The 21,646-nt window shown below is 51.2% G+C and overlaps 1 protein-coding gene across 1 annotated transcript; it reads right to left on the bottom strand.

Annotated features, from left to right (window-relative positions):
- Positions 1-60: 60 nt before the first annotated feature.
- On the bottom strand, positions 61-8,332 carry LOC128275122 (acyl-CoA Delta-9 desaturase-like). Its single transcript, XM_053013520.1, has 6 exons — positions 7,936-8,332; positions 7,597-7,862; positions 7,454-7,524; positions 1,650-1,835; positions 1,375-1,570; positions 61-1,296 (listed from the first exon to the last, which is right to left on the bottom strand). Exons 1-6 carry the CDS (start codon positions 8,330-8,332, stop codon positions 823-825), a joined length of 1,590 nt encoding a protein of 529 aa, XP_052869480.1. The 3' UTR covers positions 61-822.
- Positions 8,333-21,646: the final 13,314 nt, after the last annotated feature.

The raw sequence follows: 21,646 nt of genomic DNA, 5'->3' as shown, positions 1-21,646 counted from the left end.
CGAACGACAAGGAAATAATGAGCTTATTTATTTTCTTCAAGTTTTTATTCTTAGGGTAAATTTCAGCACTTATTGGAATCCCTACCCCGGAAAGAAAATAGTCATCCCCTAAAAACGACTGTACGCGAGCTACTGCTCGCCGTGCAGTCGGCGAAATGCGAGGGCCTGTTGCCATGCATGTTCGTTTTCGTGTTATCTGGCCTACTTAACTTAACAACTAGCAATTGGGAAAACACATACAAAAGCGTTAATGAAGGTTGGGCATTATCATCACGGTTTGGTAAGAATGCGTGGCCTACGACAGTTGCGAAACGATGATTATAGTGATTGTGCTGCACACGCACGGACTGTAAGCGGGGACGAATCGCGACTATGTATGCTCTTCGCCGATGCCACTTGGCTGGGGACCTTGAGTTTAAATGAATGAACTAGCTTTTCGAACCATGCTTACGGCACGAATTGATTTGACTGTTTTTGTATCCACTGTTCTGGCATTCCGCCGACCGGCAAGTTCGCCACCAGAAGAGCAGCATATCACATGCTTTCTTTTTCTGCAATCTTTTGCACCATGAGAGAGAGAAAGTGAGAAATCATACATGACCACAACACGCCTGGTTACTCGTCGAGGATAGGTGATTGGTTTAGAGTAAATTGAGCATTTGGTGCAACAGCAGATGAGCCTTTTCGCCCGTGCCACGCGTGTCTTCCTCACGAGCTCTTTCCACGTGTTGCGCCCTTACTGGAACGCACGTACTGCGATGAAGGCTGCGACGAATGTGTCTGGATGGCCATAATAATCTCCGCCATCGCCAAGACGCTAGGCTAGTGGGTTGCGGTCGGAACATCGGCCACCGGGACTCTCCGTTTGACCAGCGCATTGTCGTTGCAGTCGACAACGTTCAGGGCGGCCTTTCCCTGGGCACTCTTCTCGCTGTTGTTGTTCGATTGTAACAGCAACTCTTCCGCTTGCTGCTGCTCCTTGATGTACTTCGACAGCTTGGTGTAGATTTGGTTCGCCTCAGTCGTGCGGCTTTCTTCTTCCTGCTGGCGGCGCAGCAACTCCTCGTTCTCCTTCGACAGAATCTCCTCGTCCAGTTCGGACTGCTTCAACTCGTCCGGAATCAGCGCGTAGCCGTCCGACTGCAGGATCTTCGGCTTTGGCGTGTGGATCGAGTTGTAGCTCGGGTTGGACGGGTGCTTCCAAACGTTCCACAGCGTGGTGAACGCCTGGCGGCCCTCGTCCGTGCCGTACGTATGGTGTGACTTGTCGCCCGTGCGCATAACACGATTTTTAACCTGGGGCCAATCAGAACCGGCAATGTGATTAGCGATCCTCTGCCATGATATAACAACCGCCCGTCAGTGAGTACTCACCATGTTCGAAGTGGCCGTTTTCCGGTCCCACACCGCGCCAACCTTGGCCAGCAGATCGATCAGCGTTCCGGTCAGATTAAGCGGCGTCCCGTACTCCGACGCACGATAGTCCCACGGGAAGGCATGATGGTAGTTGTGCCAGCCCTCACCGACAGCCACGAACGACACAAACATGTTCTCCACCGGCCACATGGTTCTGTAAGCGTACAAGTAAACGGCCTTATCAGTGCTTCTGCTTCGGATCGCTGCGGTTCCGGAAGGCCCGAGCAACTCACTTGTCATACGGGCGCGTGCCAAACATGTGAGCAGCACTGTTCACCGACCATGTCCCGTTAAGGCTGAGCACCGTGCGGAAGAAGAACGCCACGAACAGGGCGTACCAATAGCTCTCGCCCCAAAAGTACACCGGAACGGCGGTTGGTCCAAACAGAGCGAAGATGGTGTAGAGCAGTTTGTAGTGCCTAAAGGGTGCAGAAGAATGGCATGTGTAACGGTACCGAGAATTGGAGTGCCAATGACAAAGCCTAGGTTATGTAGTTTCTTCTATGGTCGATCATTTGTCCTGAGCTCGACTCAACTGGGTCAACCATTAATCTGTGCCTGGAGCCACAAAAGAACTTCATTGCCGACGTGGCCTAGATGTGAGTCAGTTGTACCAGGTAGAGTAATCGATTTTTTCTTGCCATTACTGGAGGCTGTGACCATCCAAGTCCAAGAGTAATCACCTCATCGGTCCACGGTGCGCTAGCGACATAAAACAGAAACAGTATCGCATGCCTATGATTAGACGAGGCACAGATTACCTGTACCAGAGTGATCGGTGGAGGCCTATCAGTTGCCTTAATCTCCCCCTCTACCACACCACGGTCGATCAACATTTCGTGGCCTTCGAGTGGCTACTTCCTCCTGTGGGTAGGTGGCGGCCACTCGCTAATTATTGGCCTAGCGTGATCCGATGGCAGCAAGAAAGTTGCCCACTGCCGGGACCGGTAAGTAACGGAGATCGTTACACCGCGTTGCAGGTTACCTGCCGTGGACACGTGGCCCGTTGCGTGTTCTATCTCTCTGGGAACGGGTAATACCTGAGGTAATACCACGGCATAAGGCGACATCACGTGCTGTCCACGCTTTCATAGGCGAGCGCGCTGCTTACGACACATCTGCCCGGTGCTCTCCTCGAAGTCCTCGAGGCGGGTTCGAGTAGAGTCAAGGGCACCGCTGATGATGTACCACTTATGCGCAACCCGCTGGTCTGAAGTGCAATTGGACACGAATCGATCGGACCGCAGACAACGCGCACCCAAATAAAGTGCAAGTGTCTATAATGACCCCAGAAGCTCTAGCTTCGCCGAGCGATGCTGTAACGCTGGCTGGATCGGATCGGCACCGCCAGTCCATTGGTCCAATCCGGCCGCACGCTCTTTGTGTGTGTATGTGTGTGTGTGCGTGCAATTCACGGAGTGACCGTGAGCTGAAGTTCAATTACGAGCTTGGACCGTGGGCGCCAAAAGGTTTGCGCACCCCTTCCTCGGCGTGGAAGCTGCCTCGAGGGCCTCGAGCGATGAAGAAAAGATGAGTTGTTTTCGAAGTTGTTTTGTTTTGGGCCTGTCCTCTCTTCGGGGCGGTCACAAGAAACGGTAATTCATGCGCAAGCTCCCCCGTTCGTTACGGAATGCAAGTGCTCGCTGTAGCGCGCCAGTCACGAAGCGAACGTCAAGCCACCGCCGGCCATGCACGTAGCTGACCTTCATCAACATCGGCCCCCATAAACATCGGCCCAAGTGGACCTTCGACCACGAGCCAAGGATAGCCAAGGGAGGCGGACTTCGGATCAGGTTGCCGCGAGGCCGCATCGACACTTGGTTTTTGATATTTGAAAGATCACAAATGATCGATACTTGACGGGCCAGTAATTGGGCGCCATTGGGGATGCTGTGCCGATCACAGAGCTACCGTCGTGCTCGACGTGGTCACGGCGATGAGGCCACCACCACGCTTTTGGCAAAAGGTAACCTTTAACTGGGACCGATTTGCTCACCACGGCTTCTAGACAGCTGAGTGGTTCGTTCAGAGGCGCAACGCTCTGGTAGCTTAGATGATATAATGGAGCAACCTGCAACACCCTCGAACACAATGGCATAGCGAATGAGCGAAAGGATGATCAACAATCTAGTATGCCCCATGTTAATGTCCTTTCCATACTTCATCAGTGCAACAAGTTGATTGCCCAAAGTATTAATTATTCCAAGAAATGATAACGAAATTTACCAATGCTAGTACCTCTCTTTGGCTAGTGATACCCTATTAGATCCAATGTGCTAATGCTCAAACGTGTTATCTTATTGGCCCACATCGCATTGGAGCACACTAACATTGACATTGTTGATCGCGATCGCGAAACCTTTCTTAAGGATTTCGTAACTGTTTTTGGAGCTGGTACGGTGTGCTAGCTTAGCAAAACCTGGCCAGATGCGATTGGTAGCGGGAATTTCACCCATAATACTCTGTGTGTTATTAGTTATTTTTGAGCGTCCTTTTTAAACCTAGCTTCCCCACTCTGATTCACCGTTCGACCGTGTTAGCCAAACTGTGGCGCTTCTGTCCGCGGCACAGGGCCGCTCACCCAAGTTGGCCAACTGTCGCCGATGGGGGAGTTATTAATTTTCAGTCGATTTTTCGACGACGACTTTCGATCACGCAACATCCGCCTTTCAAGCAAAAACAATAACCCAAAAAAAATCGTTCTGCAAGCCGCTTCGCATGTCATCAGCCTGTTGCCGAACCGTTGGTATGGCGCGTTTGAACGTGAAATCGAAAGCGAAAACACTAGACCGTTTGTTGCCCCACTCTGACGACCCCGTCAGCCTTGGCCGACATTCTAACAGATCAGCCGGACGATGTTCGGACTCCTCCCGGGTGCTTTTATCACGCCCCGCGTATCAATCGTGTGCTGAGACACACGTGTGATGTAATATTGAGCCACCCAAACGCGAACACGGGGACGCGGGGTGTCCTTTCCTTCGAGTTCGATCAAGCAGCTTGAGGTAGCACCCCCACCAAAAGGAAGACCAAATAATTTATACAAAGCCCTCCGCTCCTGGGCTCCGAGTCTCGTCTCGTGTTTTGACTTGCCAAAACCACTTAGTAGCGCGTCTCAGTTGCTTCTCTCTCGCTCTTTCTGCCTCGTGGACCCGAGAGAACCTGTTGTTAAAACGGCACTCCACCAAGGTCCGTAAATCACTAGGCGTGGGGGTCGAGACAAGGCGTCACTCCACCTACCTCATCAAAACCCCACGGATACCCGGGCTGGTTACGACCGGTGGTCAACCGAAACTCAGGCGGAACCAGACATCTTTGAGGTTTGATTCTTCAATTTTAGGTGCAATCCGATTCCGAGATGATGCACACATCCCTTGCCTTTGTCAATACCGAAAGTAAAGAAACAAGTTGAAGGGTAACGCCAACCGGGAATCGAACCCGTGACCCACTGGAAGTAGTTTGGCCAAAACTGAACCAAATTCAACGGACCATCAATCATGGACCACGACTTTTCGCCATCCTCGGATGTGGTTACACTGCAACAGCACGTGCCGAAGGTTGTTCAATCATATATTGGGTGTGTGTGAGTCAAAGACACCGGATCACATGCGACTAATCACTATCGATGAATAATACATTGATCCGAGGCAAGATTGGACCAATAGTGGGCTGCTGTTCGACAGAACGGCCTCGACAATCGGTCGAACCATTGAACCAATGGACGACGACGCTAACGATTCATGGTGCAAGGCTGGTGCCACCACGGTTCGTGACGAGCCCCGGCCTAATAACTAAATCAGAAATGGATTAAAACGACGGCCATTCTCGGCCGGACGGTTGTTTTCGGAGCTGCAAGGTGATACGAACGGTGGACTATCCGTACGCCGCTGTGAAGACGTTGGCTCCATCCCTTGCCGGATAACCGTCTCGACAGGAAAGATGGCCGCGAACAAGCTAGAGCTAAGCGCTACGTCGCTTAGTCGGTTTCATCCTTCGGCCATATCGTTGGTTTGCGTGCTGCGTGTTTATTCGTGGTGTCACTATCTTCCAAGGACAATTTATTTTTCGGTGGACGCTGGACACCTGTGATTAATCATCGATCAACCCGATCGCACAGGCAGCAAGATGTTAGACACCGGTATTAAGTAATTGGTGCTGGTCGCAGACTAAGCCAAACACTGACACACAGATTGCAGTGAATAACCTTCGCCAGGGTTTTTCGGGTTTTTGACTTTCGCACTCTGCCGCGAGCGCCAGATGTTCCGGCGGGACCCCGCAGGCCAAGCAGAATCCTCTTTCGCCACGGTTCGGCACTGATCGACGCACTTTCATGCTTCATTAGGCGATTCTACACGCCAGAGTCCGTTTGTTTGGGCGTAAGGTGGTAAAACCCAACCGCAGATTGGCTCGGAGATCCGATTGTTTCCGTGGCGATCAATGCATGAACAAAGATCGCCTAAACATCAAGTAGCTCCGACTCACAACAGTGGTGTGGCTCCAGTGTCTGCTGAGTCTCACGGTGACACGGTGAGCCATTCGGCTCCAACTACTCATAGACGCGTTCCAAATCACGCCACAAGCGAGGCCCCAAACTAGCACAATGCTTCCGTTCGAATCTATGCCAGCTAACGCACGCCCAAGCGCCGAATATATACCACTATGAAGGACACCAACCACCAGCTATGTTTGGCAAGGTCTGTCAAATTTGAAAATGCTTTCCCTTTTTTTCTCGAGCCAATGAAACCTCGGTCGGTGGTCTGTCGGTTGTGGTGAGCCATATTTTGAGTGTTTCCACGAAACCTCAAGTTGGTTTGCACTGCACTGCAGCATCGCGGAGCGGATCCACTATCGTACGACCTGCCGCTCAACACCGTTGGGCGATATTCAAATTTTGGACCCTCCCCGTTAGCTTTGCGACACACTCCTCCGTGGCATCGTTGACTAACCTTTCTCTAGGTCCGATGGTTCGAGATGGTTCAATATTTCGGAGTCAAGTCCATCGGAGCGTGCGAATCGGGGGGCGAGATGCAGATTTGGAATTTTATGTTCACCTTCTCTCCATCTCGTTAGACTAGTCTGCTCGACTAGTTGCAACACACGCACACACAAAGCCTGGTGGGGCCGTTTGGCCATTTTTATACGACCTGGCTTTGGGGGCGCCTTTATTCCAATCGTTTCTGTGTCGGACCCCTAGCTAGCTGCTCAGGGGCTCAGCCGGTATCTGGGTTTTGGGTTAGGGACTCTTATAGGCCATCCGGCCATCAGGATTGGGCAACGCCTGGCGTGATTCGGTGACGTGATTCCAAAATGGCTGGCTCGTCCGCCTTCGTAACCTCTCGGTTGGTCTCGCAAGATTTGGGTATCTCTAGGCGTGCGGGAGAAAGCGCTCCGCGTGTGGTGCAAGACGCTGCCACTGGGCGCCGGACCGACCTAAGCGGACTGTGTCAGGACAGTGTGCGAGCGTAGCTACGAACCGTTACCGTTACGTCAGTGGAGCACATCAACGACGGCGATCGACGCAACATTTTCGGGCGCGCTGTTGATCTGCGGCGAGCCAGCCTGGCGAGGAAAAGGGCTCAAGGTCGCCGAGGTCACCCACAGCGCGCCTATGCCTATGCCGAAAGTCAATGCACTCGGTCGCCAAATGGAACCATCTGGCTCGTCAACATCTCGCGTGAACAGATCACGGAGCGCAAAACATAATGGAAAACATTGAACGGCGCACAAGTGGCCAAACTGTGGTGAAATGAGCGAGCGAGCGAGAGAGAGAGAAGGCGAGACAGGGTGACCGATGGCTGCTCTTTCACCATGGCCACTGGCCACTTTCATTATGATGCTGCTGCCTTCAATTGCGCACCGAGGGTCATTAGCGGGGCGCACTTGACTTGGAGCTGATTGATCGACGGCCGCACGTGAAGGTTAGGTGCATCTCATTACGGGAGACAGCTCTCCACCGGAGTTGACCGTGAACGAAGCTTTTGGACGCCTCAACATTTTGGCTAACTGAAGGTCGGCCTCCTCCCCCGGACGGAGTACTTACCGCTTTTGAAACATAATCAACGGGTCCGCTTCCAGATCGGACATGTCGATCTTCTTGCCGTACTCGATCACCTGTGGCAGGGGCAGAAGAGGCAGACCGGGGTGAGAGAGCGTGGCGTGGCGTGGCGGCAGTTAATGACCTACCTTGGGATGCTTGCGGGACAGCAGCCAGCCGATGTGCGAGAAGAAGAAGCCACGGTTCGCGTTGTGCGGGTCGGCGTCCGTGTCCGAGAACTTGTGGTGCTGTCGGTGGTCCCGCACCCACACGTACAGGCAGTTCTGTCCGGCCAGCGTATGCATCCAGAGCAGGATGATCCTCAGCCAGAGCGTCGCCTTGAACGCCCGGTGAGACCAGAGTCGATGTGCGCCCATCGTGACACCCTGTCCCGAGGCGTACATTAGCCACATTGCTGTGGAGAAGTGGACAGTGGGTTTATAGATCTAGATCAGATCTAGATCTGGGCTAGGACACCCGATACTCACTGTAGAGCGTGGTGCGGTAGTCACAATACCGCCAGAAGGCCAGGTGCAACCCAATCCAGCCGCAGATGTGCAGCGCCAGGAACCCGATCACATTCTTCCAGACGATCTCGCGCTTAAAGCTGAAGTCCGTCCCGATCTCCGACGGCAGTATGGGCGTCGCGGAGCCGATCTCCTTCAGCTTCCGGTCGACCTCCGCCTCGTCGTGCACCGCACCGCCGCACGTCTGGAGCGCCTTCTCGAACTGAGCACCGGCGAGGGTCGAGTCGGCCAGCTGCAGCGGTAAACTGTGCGCGCCTGTGGTCTGTGACGGTTCCGGTTTCCGGTCGGCGATGACCGTCTCGATCAGTTCCGGCGTTTTGGCGCACAGTATCGTTTTGGGTAACGAATCGGCACCCATTTTGCCGGGGGTTCTGTGTTCTGCAAAGCATTCAGAGATTAAGAGTCCCGATTAGCAGCTACTCCTGAGATTCATTGACAGGACGTGACTCCAGGAACAAAAGTCAGAGTGTGGGATGCCAGCAAACCTGGTGGTGGTCTTCACGACGTGTCACAACTTGCACCACACACACACACACACCGTGGCTGCCACAAGCTTACTGGCTCATGGCCATCCGGCCGCCTTGTCTCGCCTTGAGCCTCAGCCCTACCGAAACCCTTGACGGGCGCCGTGTAAACGGACGCCCCAACGATCGGCACCGATTGATGGCTGGCCCTTTAGCGAACTCTACCCCGCCCCGTCAAAGGAGTCTTGAGTCTTGAGAGAACAAGGCATGGTCTGTGGCGGTCCATCACCTGCGCCGGACGCCCGGTGGTCTCGGTGTACGGTAAGGTGACGGACTAATAATGCCACCGCCGGAGCCATCGAACAGAAAGCAAATTTGTTCACCATTTAAAGATGACCCTGGTGCCACAGTGGTGCCGGTGCCGGGGCGTGTGTAGTGTGGGTTGTCGGTGCGCAGGATTGATTTACGTTCCCCGCGACGGCTCGCCGCTCGTCAGCCGGGTACAATGATGTCAACCGGAGGCCAACCGCCGGGTGCGGCCGTGAAACGATACCCGTTGAGTAATGGGCAGCTAATTTCGTGGCTCAGACACTCAGCGACATCCATCAAAAAACCGAGATCGATTTCCGCAACTCGATAATAGACACCCGGGCAGGCGTGGCCCAACGGATGATCTCGGTAGACACGATTAATGGAACGGGAAGGTTCTGTAACACTGTCCAGGACGAGACCAGGGAGACTCATCCCAGGTAATTTACACCCAACTTCGCACGTCACGCCCCACCAGGAGGAGTGGCCCACGGGTAAACTGGTTTGACATTTCACCTAACACAATGAACCTTTGGGCAGCACCAACATCTCCGTTCCGTTCCTGCTCCGAGCGATCAATCACCGAGCTGGGGATGGATTAGCCCTACAGCTGCTGCTGCTGGTGCCGCCGGGTTATGGGCAAAAAAGGCGATAAATAACACCCGCAAACACACACACACACGGCACACATAGCACACGCTGAACACCGCGGTACACGCTATCCTTTGCCTGATGGGCGGGCGCGCCTTGGTGAAGGTTGCCGTTCACGGTCAGTCCTGGCAATTACACGATTAGCCGTCGATGCAAATGTGTAATTCACTATCCATTACACGGACTTCCACACGGGGCCACAAAGGTGGCACGGGACTGGAAATCACCGCGGAGAATCACGCCTTCGGTCGTTGGGAGTCAACGAAGGAACGACACAAATCGGTTTCAGGAACTCTGTCTAGGTTTCGTCCGAATGGCTCCCGCAGGTGTCCCAGGTCACTCCACGGCAACACCGGCAACACAGGTGGACAGATTATTGTCCCGTTTCATCACTTTTTTACTCACCTTCTCACTCCGGCACGAATCTGAGGCTCAATGAAAACAGTTCTTTTCCAGGCACTGGAGCGCTTCTTTTTCTGACACTTTCACTCGGGTTGTGTTAGGATCACTTCGCTCGAACACTCGTCACTTGCGTACGTACACTTCCCGAAGAAGTGCTGTCATTTTCGACTTCCGTTCAATGGGGAAACACTGTGGACACGTTGCCACTGGCGGCGACACTATGGACACTACGGCTGATTGGTATTCCTTGACCACCTTGGTTCACTCACTCACGAAGGACTTTGGTCGTGCGCTGCAAGGAGTCGAATGAGCTGATAATTCAAACGCGTGCTGGCTCGTGCCCAGCCACCAGCCACTTCGGATTCCGATCACCGGGAGCCGACCGGTTTTCGGATCGCTCGATCCGCACACCGAGCGCAGCGTTACGCAAGTTTCCAAATGTTTGATCACCGAAAAACTATCGCCCAGACAATGTCGCCTCTCGGCGGAATGGAGGCCAGCTTGGGTGGGAGATAAAACTATAAGGGAAGTCCAGCGGGTGCGTTGCCACTGGCGGACTTGGGGAGAGAAGGAAAGAAACTGACCACTGGCACACTGGTCCCCGAAGCGTTAGGATGGGAAAAGCTAAGTTCAGCGAATGAACCCTCCGTCAGGTTTGACGAGAGGTTTATATACTCACTCCTACCTTCTCGCCTCGCCTCGCCGGTCGATCGAGACAAGCGATCAAGGCACGGCCGCCGCGCGCTGTTTCTCTCGCGCACACCTCGCGGAGTCTGTGGAGTAGGGCGGAACGCACGATGACGCAGACTGAGGCTGCTGGGGGGAGCCGCGGGGCACAGAGCGCGCACAACAATGGTGAAAGAATTGGTCGCCCGAGAAGTCAAGTCCATTCAGACTTGGGCGGGGGGGGCGCTCTGCAGACCTGGTCGAGCGCAGGGTCGACCTACCGGAAGGAAGCCAGCTGCAGGTCCGGTCCGGTTCGTGAACTAACGCACGTTAGATGCCTTAGCCGGAGGCACAAAAAACAAAAAATAATTAAATCTGGTGACCGTCGCGACTCGGTGACGCTCCGTTAGCTGGGTGGGGAGGTTCCGTCTGCTGGCGCTACAGCTGAGCTGAGCTGGCCGTATCGTCGTGGCGGCCAAAATCACGAGCCCCAAAAACCGCCCAAGGTCTGACGGGGCCCCGTGGTGGCCCCAGTTTCGGCCGGATGATTTCGTAGATCGCGTGGAGATGGTTGCTAGATTTATTGAAACGGTCGTCACACGCCATGGTGAAATGGAAACATCGCTCACCGCCGGCCTAGACTAGAAGAGCTGTCTGCAAATGAACTAGATCTATCCAAATGATGATTCGGCGGACGCCGTCATGGGCTCTCCCATAGGGAGACCTTGGTCGGCTCGGTGAGCCCAGCTCGGAGTTACGACTATTTTTTTGGGTGCACGCTAGAACGTCACCCATAATCGGGGTGGTTCATACCTTGGCACTCTGGCACATTCTGTTGCCATTTCTGCAAGTCCGTAATTACAATCGCGCCGTTTTGCTGGCAGCCAAAATGGCCAAATTACGCCGCGCGTTGCATCGACTTGCCAATTAATTGACCTTTCTCTTGGGCGAGTTTGCGACTCTGGTGCTCAATGCCGAACTGGAGGAGATTTTCGTGGCGATTTTCGTAGGCGCCGTGGGCCTTTTTGCTCGTCTATGAAACAACATGGCACAGGGATCCAGAAACCAACTCCATAGTCCAAGAGACCAACTGTTTCGGTACAAAGCTCGGAGCGCAATCACGGGAATCGCGCCAGCAGCAGAAGTCTTAAGAACCCAATTCGTGGCTGGCTGCGTAGTGCTTTAGTGGCGAATGTAAATAACAACGCGATACTTTCGGCCGCTGCCGATGGTGGAATATGGTGAGCACAATGAAGCTAATAATGATCCAAGGCGGCTTTACCTCATCAACGGCCACCGAAGCGCACCATCCGTCCTAATGTCGGAAGAAGTGCCTGGCAAAACCCAACGGCAAATAAGATTAAGAAATTACACAATGATTGGGTTTTCGGTTGGACGCCTGGGGCCGGGTGGGACCTGGCAGCCCGGCAGCATACGGATCATTACTCCGCGGTAGGATCCATTCTTGAGCCGCCGTGAGTTGTTCAATTAAATTAATCGAGATTAATTATTGTATCATTGCGCGGTGCGCGCACCACAAGGAAGTTGATTTCGCGGACCCGGGGGCCCGCAAAAAATTGCCGTCAGTGGAGTCTCGGTGGAGATCATGTGTACCAAGAGGGTTGAGAGGCAAACATCTGAACAGCGGCGAGTTTTGAAAGACGTTGAAAAGTCAACCCATGACGTCTGCCATTGTTTTGGCGTGCGTGTGGCGTGTCAATGTTTCGCATCCTAAGGTCTAAGTCGCCGCTCGAGGGCCCCGGAGAACAATATCGTTCGCCACGTTCGCGCAACACTTACTCCACATTAGCTCACCATTAATTTCCATGTGTCACGTTAATAGGTCCTCGCTGGGTGGCGTGAAAAATTGCGACAAAAAGTCGTCGATGGCGGCGGCACCAGGCGGCTAAACAATATCACGTCCTCCAGAAGTGCACACACCGCGCAAATTGGTGGACCTAGTTAGGTCCGCCACACGCCAGCGAATTCGCCGGCGACGATCGGTTACAAGCAGGCTCTTTGCCTGCTTGCTGCAATTTCATCCATTTGCACAACCCAGCCCAGCCGCGGCCTTTGATTGGAGTTCCAGTTCCTACCCTAACCTACGTCACGCCACGCCAGTCGGCTGGCACTAATGAGATTTTATCGTTTTCGCGCGCTCGCATCTTCACCGACGGACACACTGCTCCGTTTCTAACGTGGGTCTGCATCCGCTGGCAGCACGGCGGAGGTGAAAAACCAACGTCACCAGCGCGGCGAGTCCCTGAGCCGCGGACCAACGGATGTGACGGGGTTTCGAGAATGGATGGGCCACACTTAACGCTCACCAAACAGATCACTTGGGCAATTTATGACAGTTGGCGCGACGCACCTGCTGACACACACACTGGCTGTAGAACCTCACGCTAGCTGGCATCCTCCTAGGATGCACAACACCTCAGGATGCGTTCGCTGCACTGCTTCACGTGTGATCGCGAAATGGGTTGTGCAAAGGGTGCTCCGGGTATGCCCGGCCCAACGCTATGCTCCGACCGGACTCCGAAACCCCCCCCCCCCCCCCCCCCCCCCTTCCCACCGCCCCTTGGGCCGGACGGAATTGCTGACAGTTGCCGATTGCCGGCCCCAGATCGTACCGATCGATCCACCCTGCGGGCCAGGCGTTTGCGCTGGTCATTAGCTGGGCGAGCTAATATTGACCATGTTGGTCCGACCTCCGGAGCTTCGCCGCCCGTACGAGGTGTCCAAAGGCAGGGCGGCACTGGCGCGGGTTGTGCAAAGTGTCGTGTGGCCCTTTTCGCGACAACAATCGCGTCAAAAAGGTGTCATGCGATTGTTCGAAAATAAACACAGACCGCGGTTCGTGCTCCCACACGCTCGGTCCTACGGAATTGGAACACGCAATTCCGCTGACACTGGCCGATACGACAACGAGTGGCGCTTGGGGCTTTGGGGCTGCGCTGTTCGATAGTTCCCAATAGTCGGCCGTATCGATGATCATCGGCGACCGGCGTCCAAAAGTCTCCAAAGCCGAGCAGAAGGTTTCTGATATAGGATGGTCCGTTCTGTTAAAGCCAAATATTGTCCAAGTTTTCAGCTTCAATTGCGCCGAAGAACCAATCAGGTAACGACGGTCACGGCGGTTTTTCGGAAGAAAAATGGACCGATGACGCCAGATCAAAGCCTGAACCAAACAGTCAATACGTGGAGGATGCGTTGGCTTCTCTTGGACGACGTATGGGTTTTCCGCATCCCAAAACGATAGTTTTGTTGATTAATAAAACCACTGAGGTGGGAATGAGTATTTTTAAATTTCGTACAATTTCAGTTGAAGATTCACCACTTTGGAAATACTTTTTAATATGAGGTTGGTTAAAAAGTAATCGACGTTTTTGGGCGAATTTCAAAACTATATTTAACAGGTTTGCAATGGTCCGATTTGCGTCAAATATACACCATTTTTTGAAAATTTGTTGCGTTTTTAGAAATACCTTCACACTGCCTCTCTTGTAGAAGGCTTGGTTGTTATTGGCGAAAAACTCGAGCAATCTTTTTCCACAATCCTTTCTTGATCTCAACTTTTCATCATCAACGTCAACGAAATCAACGAGTCAACCTTGATATTTCACAAGATATCGATCACAAATCGTGAAATCACATATATCATGAAAACGTCGATTACTTTTTCTCCAACCTTATATTTCCCAATTTTCCGCTAGCTTTTAGCGTCCTATTTCGTAAATGACAAAGTTTTTACTTAATGTTTACAATTCTTAGAATGAAGTTTGACGTTTTAAAAGTCAAGTAAGCGGTAGCTTAAATTCCACCCTCTGAAGGATCACCCCATCTCGTATGTCTGATAGCGTCCGTCTTTCGCATCCTTGCCGACACGCGAGAGGAGCGCCGTCGGCCGACCGAAAGGCGGAAACCCGGTTTTTGGTGGCGTAGCCCGCGTCAAGTGTCAAAAGACTGCCCCAATCGCCGAGAAGCGCTGTGTCCAATTATCTGCAGTTAGCAGGCCAATAGCTTTCGGTTTCACCACCGTTTCGCGTTATGGTTTTCATCGGGCGGATATCAAGCACTTCCGGGCGCATGGGATTCACGACGGTAGATGAGTTTCTCGCGGACGACACTATTCCTTGTCGTCGCGTTCGAATTCGGCCGCAACCTTGGCAATGGAGCTTAACCTCGTGAAGTTGCTCAATGTTTACGCTCTTCGCTGGATCGACGAAACGTGTTTTAGGTCGAACACGAAATGGTTCAAATGGCGGGCGACATGTCCCAGGATGTGAAACCGGGACCAGCTGCACGATATTCGAAACTAGCGTTTCTTATCGCCCCATCAGGTCGGTGTCGGCGACGCGTTATCGTGGCGAGCGTATCACTAGCATCGACTGCAACGATATAGCAACGACTAGCATCACCAAGAAGATCTGGCCATCCTTCGGCCATCGGCTTCGGACCACAGACTTTTGACACCCGTGCGCGTTCCTTCGACGGCCTGCACTGTTTGTGGTGAGGTACGCACACGCATTAGGAGTGTTTGAAAACACTCTACGCGAGTGTAAACAATCCCGTCAAATGTCTTGTCCAAACCCTCCGATGACCCATCACCACCTCGCCGTGAAACCTTTTCGGTACTTTTCGGCAGCTGAAACGACACGCAGCGGTCTAATGTGCCCTGTCACAAGACCCTGAAAAATTTGAGAAGCCCTAAGCCTTGCGCTACGCCACGCGGTGAGGCATTTCACCGTCGCGGAACGCAACTCACGGTGCCGTGAGATGTAGTCGACGAACGTGTCCAGTTGCGCCACCGCATCCCATTCATAGCTGCAGCCGGCTCGGTGTTGTAGTACTTGCACTTGGTAATGAACAATTTCGCTGGCCTTCGTCCGGCGTATAACGCACGGAGCCGGGCCACTAGCGAACCGGTTTCGCCCGTCGGATGCTGCAATAACTGCCAGCCTATCTCCGACCTCGTGGCGTGCGGCGATCACTCGCTGACTCTCGCTGGTTCGAACAGCCTTTGGAGTTATTAGCGGGGATCGCTTGAACGCGCACACTCTGATTTGTGTTTCGAGGTCTCGTGGTATCTCCGAGGTATCTAATCCCTCCCGTCTGCATATTGGCCGCGACTCGAAACGGAATCGGAGCACCATGCCAAGAATCCATGCGTTTGATTGATGATTGCTTATGGCTGAGCCGACGACGGCCTGGGGATACCGCAACCATCAGTTTTGGGCTGCGTTTTAATGGCCGTGCGCGAGTTCACCTCATGCTCAGATTGGCGGTTTTACGAGGCGGAGCACAAACGTTACACAATAAAAAGTTTACGGGGCCACAAACGTCACCCATTACACGGCACGGTGGAGCTGTGATGGGCGCGATCGCGAATGTCGGAAGTTATGGTTGGTTCGAACGGGATGAATGAATTTTAGAGTACGACTTGGCAGCGAGATAGTAAGTTGTTAAGCTAGCACATTGTAGCCATAAGTTTAACTGAAAATACCTATAATGAAATGGAATCTGTAAGGCAGCCAAATAACTGATGACACGGGTTTGGTCAGCGAAATAAAATAAAAAACAGTTCAAGGGAAACTTTTACATGAGATGTTTAATATTGACCGTGATTAACCAAAAAGGATATTTTATTTTTTTTTGCGTTTCTACAATTGGAATTTGAAATCGGAAAAATATTTAAACCCTTGGTTTTTTTGCACTGAAATGTATAAACAGTTGAGTACGATAAATTTGATGACAAAATGGGTTCAACGTTTGTTGCCCTCTTTGGCGTGTAGCGATTGTTTGCATTGCCAAGCTGCAAAAATGAACCAAACGAACCAAAAGTTACTGTTAGACTGCTGAAATTGAAACGTTTACTTGTGAACTAAAAACCGTAAAATATTTTGGAATCAATGCTTTAAAATCTATAATGTTGTAAATACTACTAACTGTTGTATTGATGTAAACGTGACGATGCAGAAAAAATAAATAACATAATTTTTATAAACATATTAAAATTTAAAAATTACAACGTTTTTCTTTCTTACTTCCTTGTGTTGAGCATTAAAATATCTCCATGATACCTCCTTGATTTTAATGCAGAAAAAATTTAAACGTCAAACAAACTCTGTCAAAACTTGAGTTCAATTAAATTACCCCTTCTAAGGTCGGAACATTGCTGGTTTTGTGAATCTATTTGAACGAATTTTTGTACCCCTTTACTTCGCTATTTGAGTTTATCCAATGTCAGCAATCAAAACGATGTCTTATGCCTCAGAAGCGATTATTCAACGCGGTGGGTGTCTTCCGAATCACTGGAATTTTTTAATTTCTCTTTTATGATACATGAATGCTTACTATAAATCTGACAAACATTGTCACTGACATCGAATCTATCGTTACCAATTTGGTGTCCCTTTATGGCACATGGCAACAAGCAACACATATGTCAAGGTTCGTTAATCTTTATTGCTTTATTACAATTCCCGCACAGCCGCACACGGAGTCCGCGGTGGTCAAGATTTACTGGCCCGCCCGAAGGACGCTTGCCGTCTGCGATGGAGGAGAAGCCTCGACGGCAGCACAAACGAGTGCAAGCCTACGGGCGGTGCACAAAAGTGGCAATGAAATTGCTGCAATTGCTGTGCAGTCTCGCGACGCCCCGAGAGTGTGACCATCGGGAGACGAGCGAGGATCAACAAAACCACCGCTAGCCGTGCAACGGTGACCTATAAACTTTCAATTAACATTAAATTTTTTTAGGCCTTTACACTACATCATCGGCACGCCAGTTGACCCGTGCGATGTCTTCGAAACCGGATCGACGTGCACCGTTTTCTTCGTCGAACCCGTTCGGCGACGGCGCTGCTCACGTACTGTGCGTCGACGCCTAGCCGGATTGGACAACGTTTAAGTGTAATTACCCATTACGCTCTAGAATTATCATAAGGAAAGCATTGTCTTTATGTTGAAAATAAGCCGGTTCGGTGCGTGAGTGAGCCTGCATCGGAACAAACCCCGGAGCGCCGCTGGTGGCCGCCCCTCGTCGGGGATGATCGCAGCGATAATGAAAGCGGTGTAAACCCCACGCTGACCCTTGGCCTTCGCTGTGCGGTGCACTCGGCACCGGGAGCTATGTGTCGATCGCGAGAGACCCCATGGAAGGGCTCCTGGGGCCAGTTGCTAATGGTAATTATCCGACCGGCCGGCCACCAAACATGAAGTGCCTTACTAACGGGGCCGCAAGGGCAGGCACAGTCGAAGGTCGCTCTGCTGATGCTGATATGGAAAAGGTAGTTCACGGGGAAGTTTGCGATTGTAGCGATTTGCTGCGGGAACTGCAACGGGAAAGAAACGATACAAAATGCATCACCCGTAGAACATGATCTTTACCGGAATATTAATGTGGTTTTTGCAATTCGATGTGAGTTCATTGATGGAGGTCCCAATTTCCATCGGAGTGCGAGTCTGTTCTGTGAAATCCAAGCGCTAGAGCTTAACGTTGAATTTGCAAACGAAATATTGACTTAAAATGTGATTTCAAATATGACTAACGTGTGAAAGTAGTAACAGACATAATAATCCATTACTATCACACGACTTCTGTTCACATCTTCTGTTCAAAACTCCAAACAATGCATTTGAACAAATTTGAACAATCAGTCTGTTTATCTGGAATTTTCGGCGATAGACCTAAACATCGAAACCATCGTGTTGAAAGTGTGATCTGCATCTTGTTGTAGCTTCTGTGCCCGAGTTCAACTCCCAGACACTTCCCCCGACCATCCGACAATTGGTTCCGACGTGCCAAAGCTAAACAAATATTGGCACCGCCACATCATTAGCAGCTTTTCTACGACACAAACCACCGAAACTCTCGCTTTCCACCGGATTGGACGGGTCTGGTCGGCCGGCTGGAGACCCGATCGCCGGGAAGTGCCTTGAGGTTGTGCAAACGCATTACGGTTTTTATGTCCTGCCGATGTGTCGCCACATCGACGCATCGGTTTGAAAAGAAAGCCCTGACCGTAAGTCGTTGGATTATCGAATAGGTTTCGTTGACGGATCCGACACTGTGGCGGATGTGAGCCGGTGCTCGGTGTCGGATCACCACAAACCTGTCAATCCCTGGACCTGGACCTGGTGTTGCGGCTGGCAATCATTCATAGTCTTTACGATGCAAATTTACAACAAATAGGATAGGTATTTCTTTTTGCGACCCTCGGACTACGTCGTCGTGCTACCCGCCACAATCGCCGTAGCCGTAGGCCAAAAAACCATCACTCATCGCCATCTTTCAAAATGAAGTTCGTCCGCGTGGTCGCAAAAGCGCACGCGCGCAAAACCGCAAACCACTCAAGACGTGGACGTCGTCGTCTTGGGCTAACCTTCAAGTTTGTGCGAAATTCTGCAATCTTCGCCTTCGCGCTGTTCTCCTTTTGCCACTCGCCCATCGCTCGGGCTGCCCTCACGTCGCACGTTGCTGTTTGGAGTACTTTTACCAATAGAACCACGGTTCCACTGCATCACTGCAGAAGATGCAGGTGTCAATGGGGTGCTCCAACAATAGGCGCATGCAGATGCAGGGAGAAGGGCAGTATGCACACACTATGCACCGCAAAGTTGCGTTTAATCGTTTTCGCATTGCACGGCAACCTCCGGCGGCTCGTCAAGTGCTGTCGAAAGGGGTTCTCTCCACAAGAAGAGTTCGATCAAGAAGTGGCGAGGTGAAGGTTTGAACGCTGTTGGCTGGTAGGCTGGCTGCGGCCAGAATGATGCAATGGCCGCACAAGAGGGCCGACATTCCTCCGCAGACAGATCAGATCGGCTGGTGCGAAAAGATAGCGAAACTCTGGCGTCTGAGGAAGGTCTGTGCAGGATTTGGGCGTCTTGCAAAATCACCGATTAGTGACCACCGCTCTCGAGGCTTCTTCTACTTCTACTGGATGAATGAAACGTACTGTCGACATACACGGTGCCCTCATTCGGAATGCCCAACGTGACTGCAACGTGAGTTGGGTGAGGTCATGATGGTGGTGGCCTCGGGATTTTGGGTGACCGGGTTCCAAGCGGAGAAAAGCGGCAAATGCAGGTTGGAGAGTGTAAAATGATAGTGTTTATGGCTACGCTAAAATGAATGTCGCCAACGCCTATGTGGCAACAGGTTTACACTTCAACTTCGACACGCAATGGCTTGTGGGTGGTTCATGTAGCTTGTAAGGATAAGGTCGAGATTCTAGTCAATGAGATGTTTGTGTCATATACATCACAAGGAAGCCGCGTCAAGTTTAGGAACATTGCGGAAATACTTTTTAACTGTTGTCCTCATGTTTTTCCAACTCTATTCGGTCTAAGTTGTGACAGACACATGGACCAAATTTCTCCATCGTGCGTTTGGTGAACCGATGTGAATAAATGTGGTAGAAAATTTACAAAAAATCAATCAATTTAATTTAACAGACAATGATTTACATGTTATAGTATTTTATTTTACAAACAACAAAAATATTTGAAGTATTATAAAGCAATACACTTCGCGACACTGCGTTTTAGCCTAAAAGGATGCCCTCTTCGTACCTGAGTAATATATGTAAGAATGAAAAATAATAATAACCGAACATATCCTCTGCACAAACTGCAAACTTTGAGAGGAAAATTATAAACACGTACCACAACAATGCTCAACGATTCATGTTCCGAAAGGCAGGATGTGGTAGAAAAATCGTGACAAGTTTGCTGCCTCCAAGATTTCCCAAAGACGACGTCTCATTCGCTCCTTCACCGATCCTTTCTGTTTCGAACAGAAAGCTCTAGCGGAGACCAAACGCTCGATGCTCGTCTGCTACGATCATGAACTTCAGCGCACCCGAAAACGGAGCCCAATCATAATTTCGGGCCAATTGTAAGAAGAGCTCTTACCACACGTGACCTCCTGTGGTGCCTTCGGTTGAGGAGCCACCGTAAAGCAGAGTTGATGGAAAATTGATCGTTTTTTGCCACGATGAAGGTTACGGGGATGCCTGGAACAATTACATTACATTACACGTTGCACACACCGCAGGCCGAGCAGCTCTGCATCCGTCGGTCGGATCTATCGTGGGCAATGTAGAGACTTGCCACCGGGCCTCGGGCACTGGGCCGATCAAAGAGATGAATGTTCCGAATGGCCGAAGGAAAACTCTGAACCGCTTTGTGTTTCGATGGCCCTGGATCTGGGTACAGCTAAGCAGAGTGCTTTCGGAACGAACGAACGAGAATGACGAACTTGCGGTGAAGTTTGTCTATTTCCGTTCTGAGCCCGTGGCATGATGAATAGTCGTGGCAATCACCATTAGAGGTCGAATTGTAACTGGAAAAGGTCTGCCAATCTCCAAAGTCGTACTGATGTCATCATAATAGTAAAATTAGTCGAACGGAGCACCGCAATCGCCTACCGAATCGGGTGTCTCAGGATAAAGCAGGTGTCACAAAGATATATGATGGCTCATTAATTTTCCTGCCCAAGGAGGCAAAACCTTAAAATCCATTGTCCGTCCTATCGTCGGTTGTCGTCGGTTTAGCGTGTCCTTGAAAATGCTTTCGAACGCCGAGCTTTTGAGTAAACGAACGGCAGCGCCATCTAACGAAAACTTTCTGAACCAACCACTTGAGCACAAGTTGGGAGTCGAGTCTTTTGTATTGTGTGAAAGATTTTTGAATCGATTTAATTTTAAATGGCGGTTACATTAAGTAGCCATATAACGGACAGCATATTGAGATATTGAGCAGAATAGCAAAGGCGAGTTGAGTAAAGGAAAAGTCCGACTGAATGGTTTTAACGTCAGGTCTTAGCAGTTCTTGATGGGAAGTTGCCTTGCAATCTCACCAAGCTCTCAAATAAATCTGTTCGCGACAATCCAGGCATTGCAGTCTTTTGGGAACGGTCATCCATCTTCGACCGTGATCACTTGGGTTTGTTCGGTTTCATTGTGTTTCACGAGCGTTTAACTGTTTCTCATTGATTCGTTAATGTTTCTTTGCGTCGTTCTTTAGACGGCTACTCTTTTCGTATGAAACTGTCACCTGGTGGAATGCCTCAACTGTTATACAGCCCTATTATGGTTCTCGATTCGAGTCGTCGAATGGTCATCTGTGTTCATCTGTGTTCATTTGGTTATCCACTCGCCCGTTCGAGCTCTCGA

The sequence above is a fragment of the Anopheles cruzii genome, chromosome 3, assembly GCF_943734635.1.
Source record: "Anopheles cruzii chromosome 3, idAnoCruzAS_RS32_06, whole genome shotgun sequence".
Lineage (NCBI taxonomy): Eukaryota > Metazoa > Arthropoda > Insecta > Diptera > Culicidae > Anopheles > Anopheles cruzii.
The sequence above is the reverse complement of the archived record's forward strand: the minus strand, read 5'-3'. Positions and strand labels throughout refer to the sequence as shown.

Coding starts and splice junctions, on each gene's coding strand:
- LOC128275122 (XM_053013520.1), bottom strand. CDS start 8,332: ATGGGTGCCGATTCGTTACCCAAAACGATACTGTGCGCCAAAACGCCG. Junction 7,525..7,596: donor TGTCCCGCAAGCATCCCAAG/GTAGGTCATTAA, acceptor CCCCTGCCACAG/GTGATCGAGTACGGCAAGAA. Junction 1,297..1,374: donor AAACGGCCACTTCGAACATG/GTGAGTACTCAC, acceptor GATTGGCCCCAG/GTTAAAAATCGTGTTATGCG.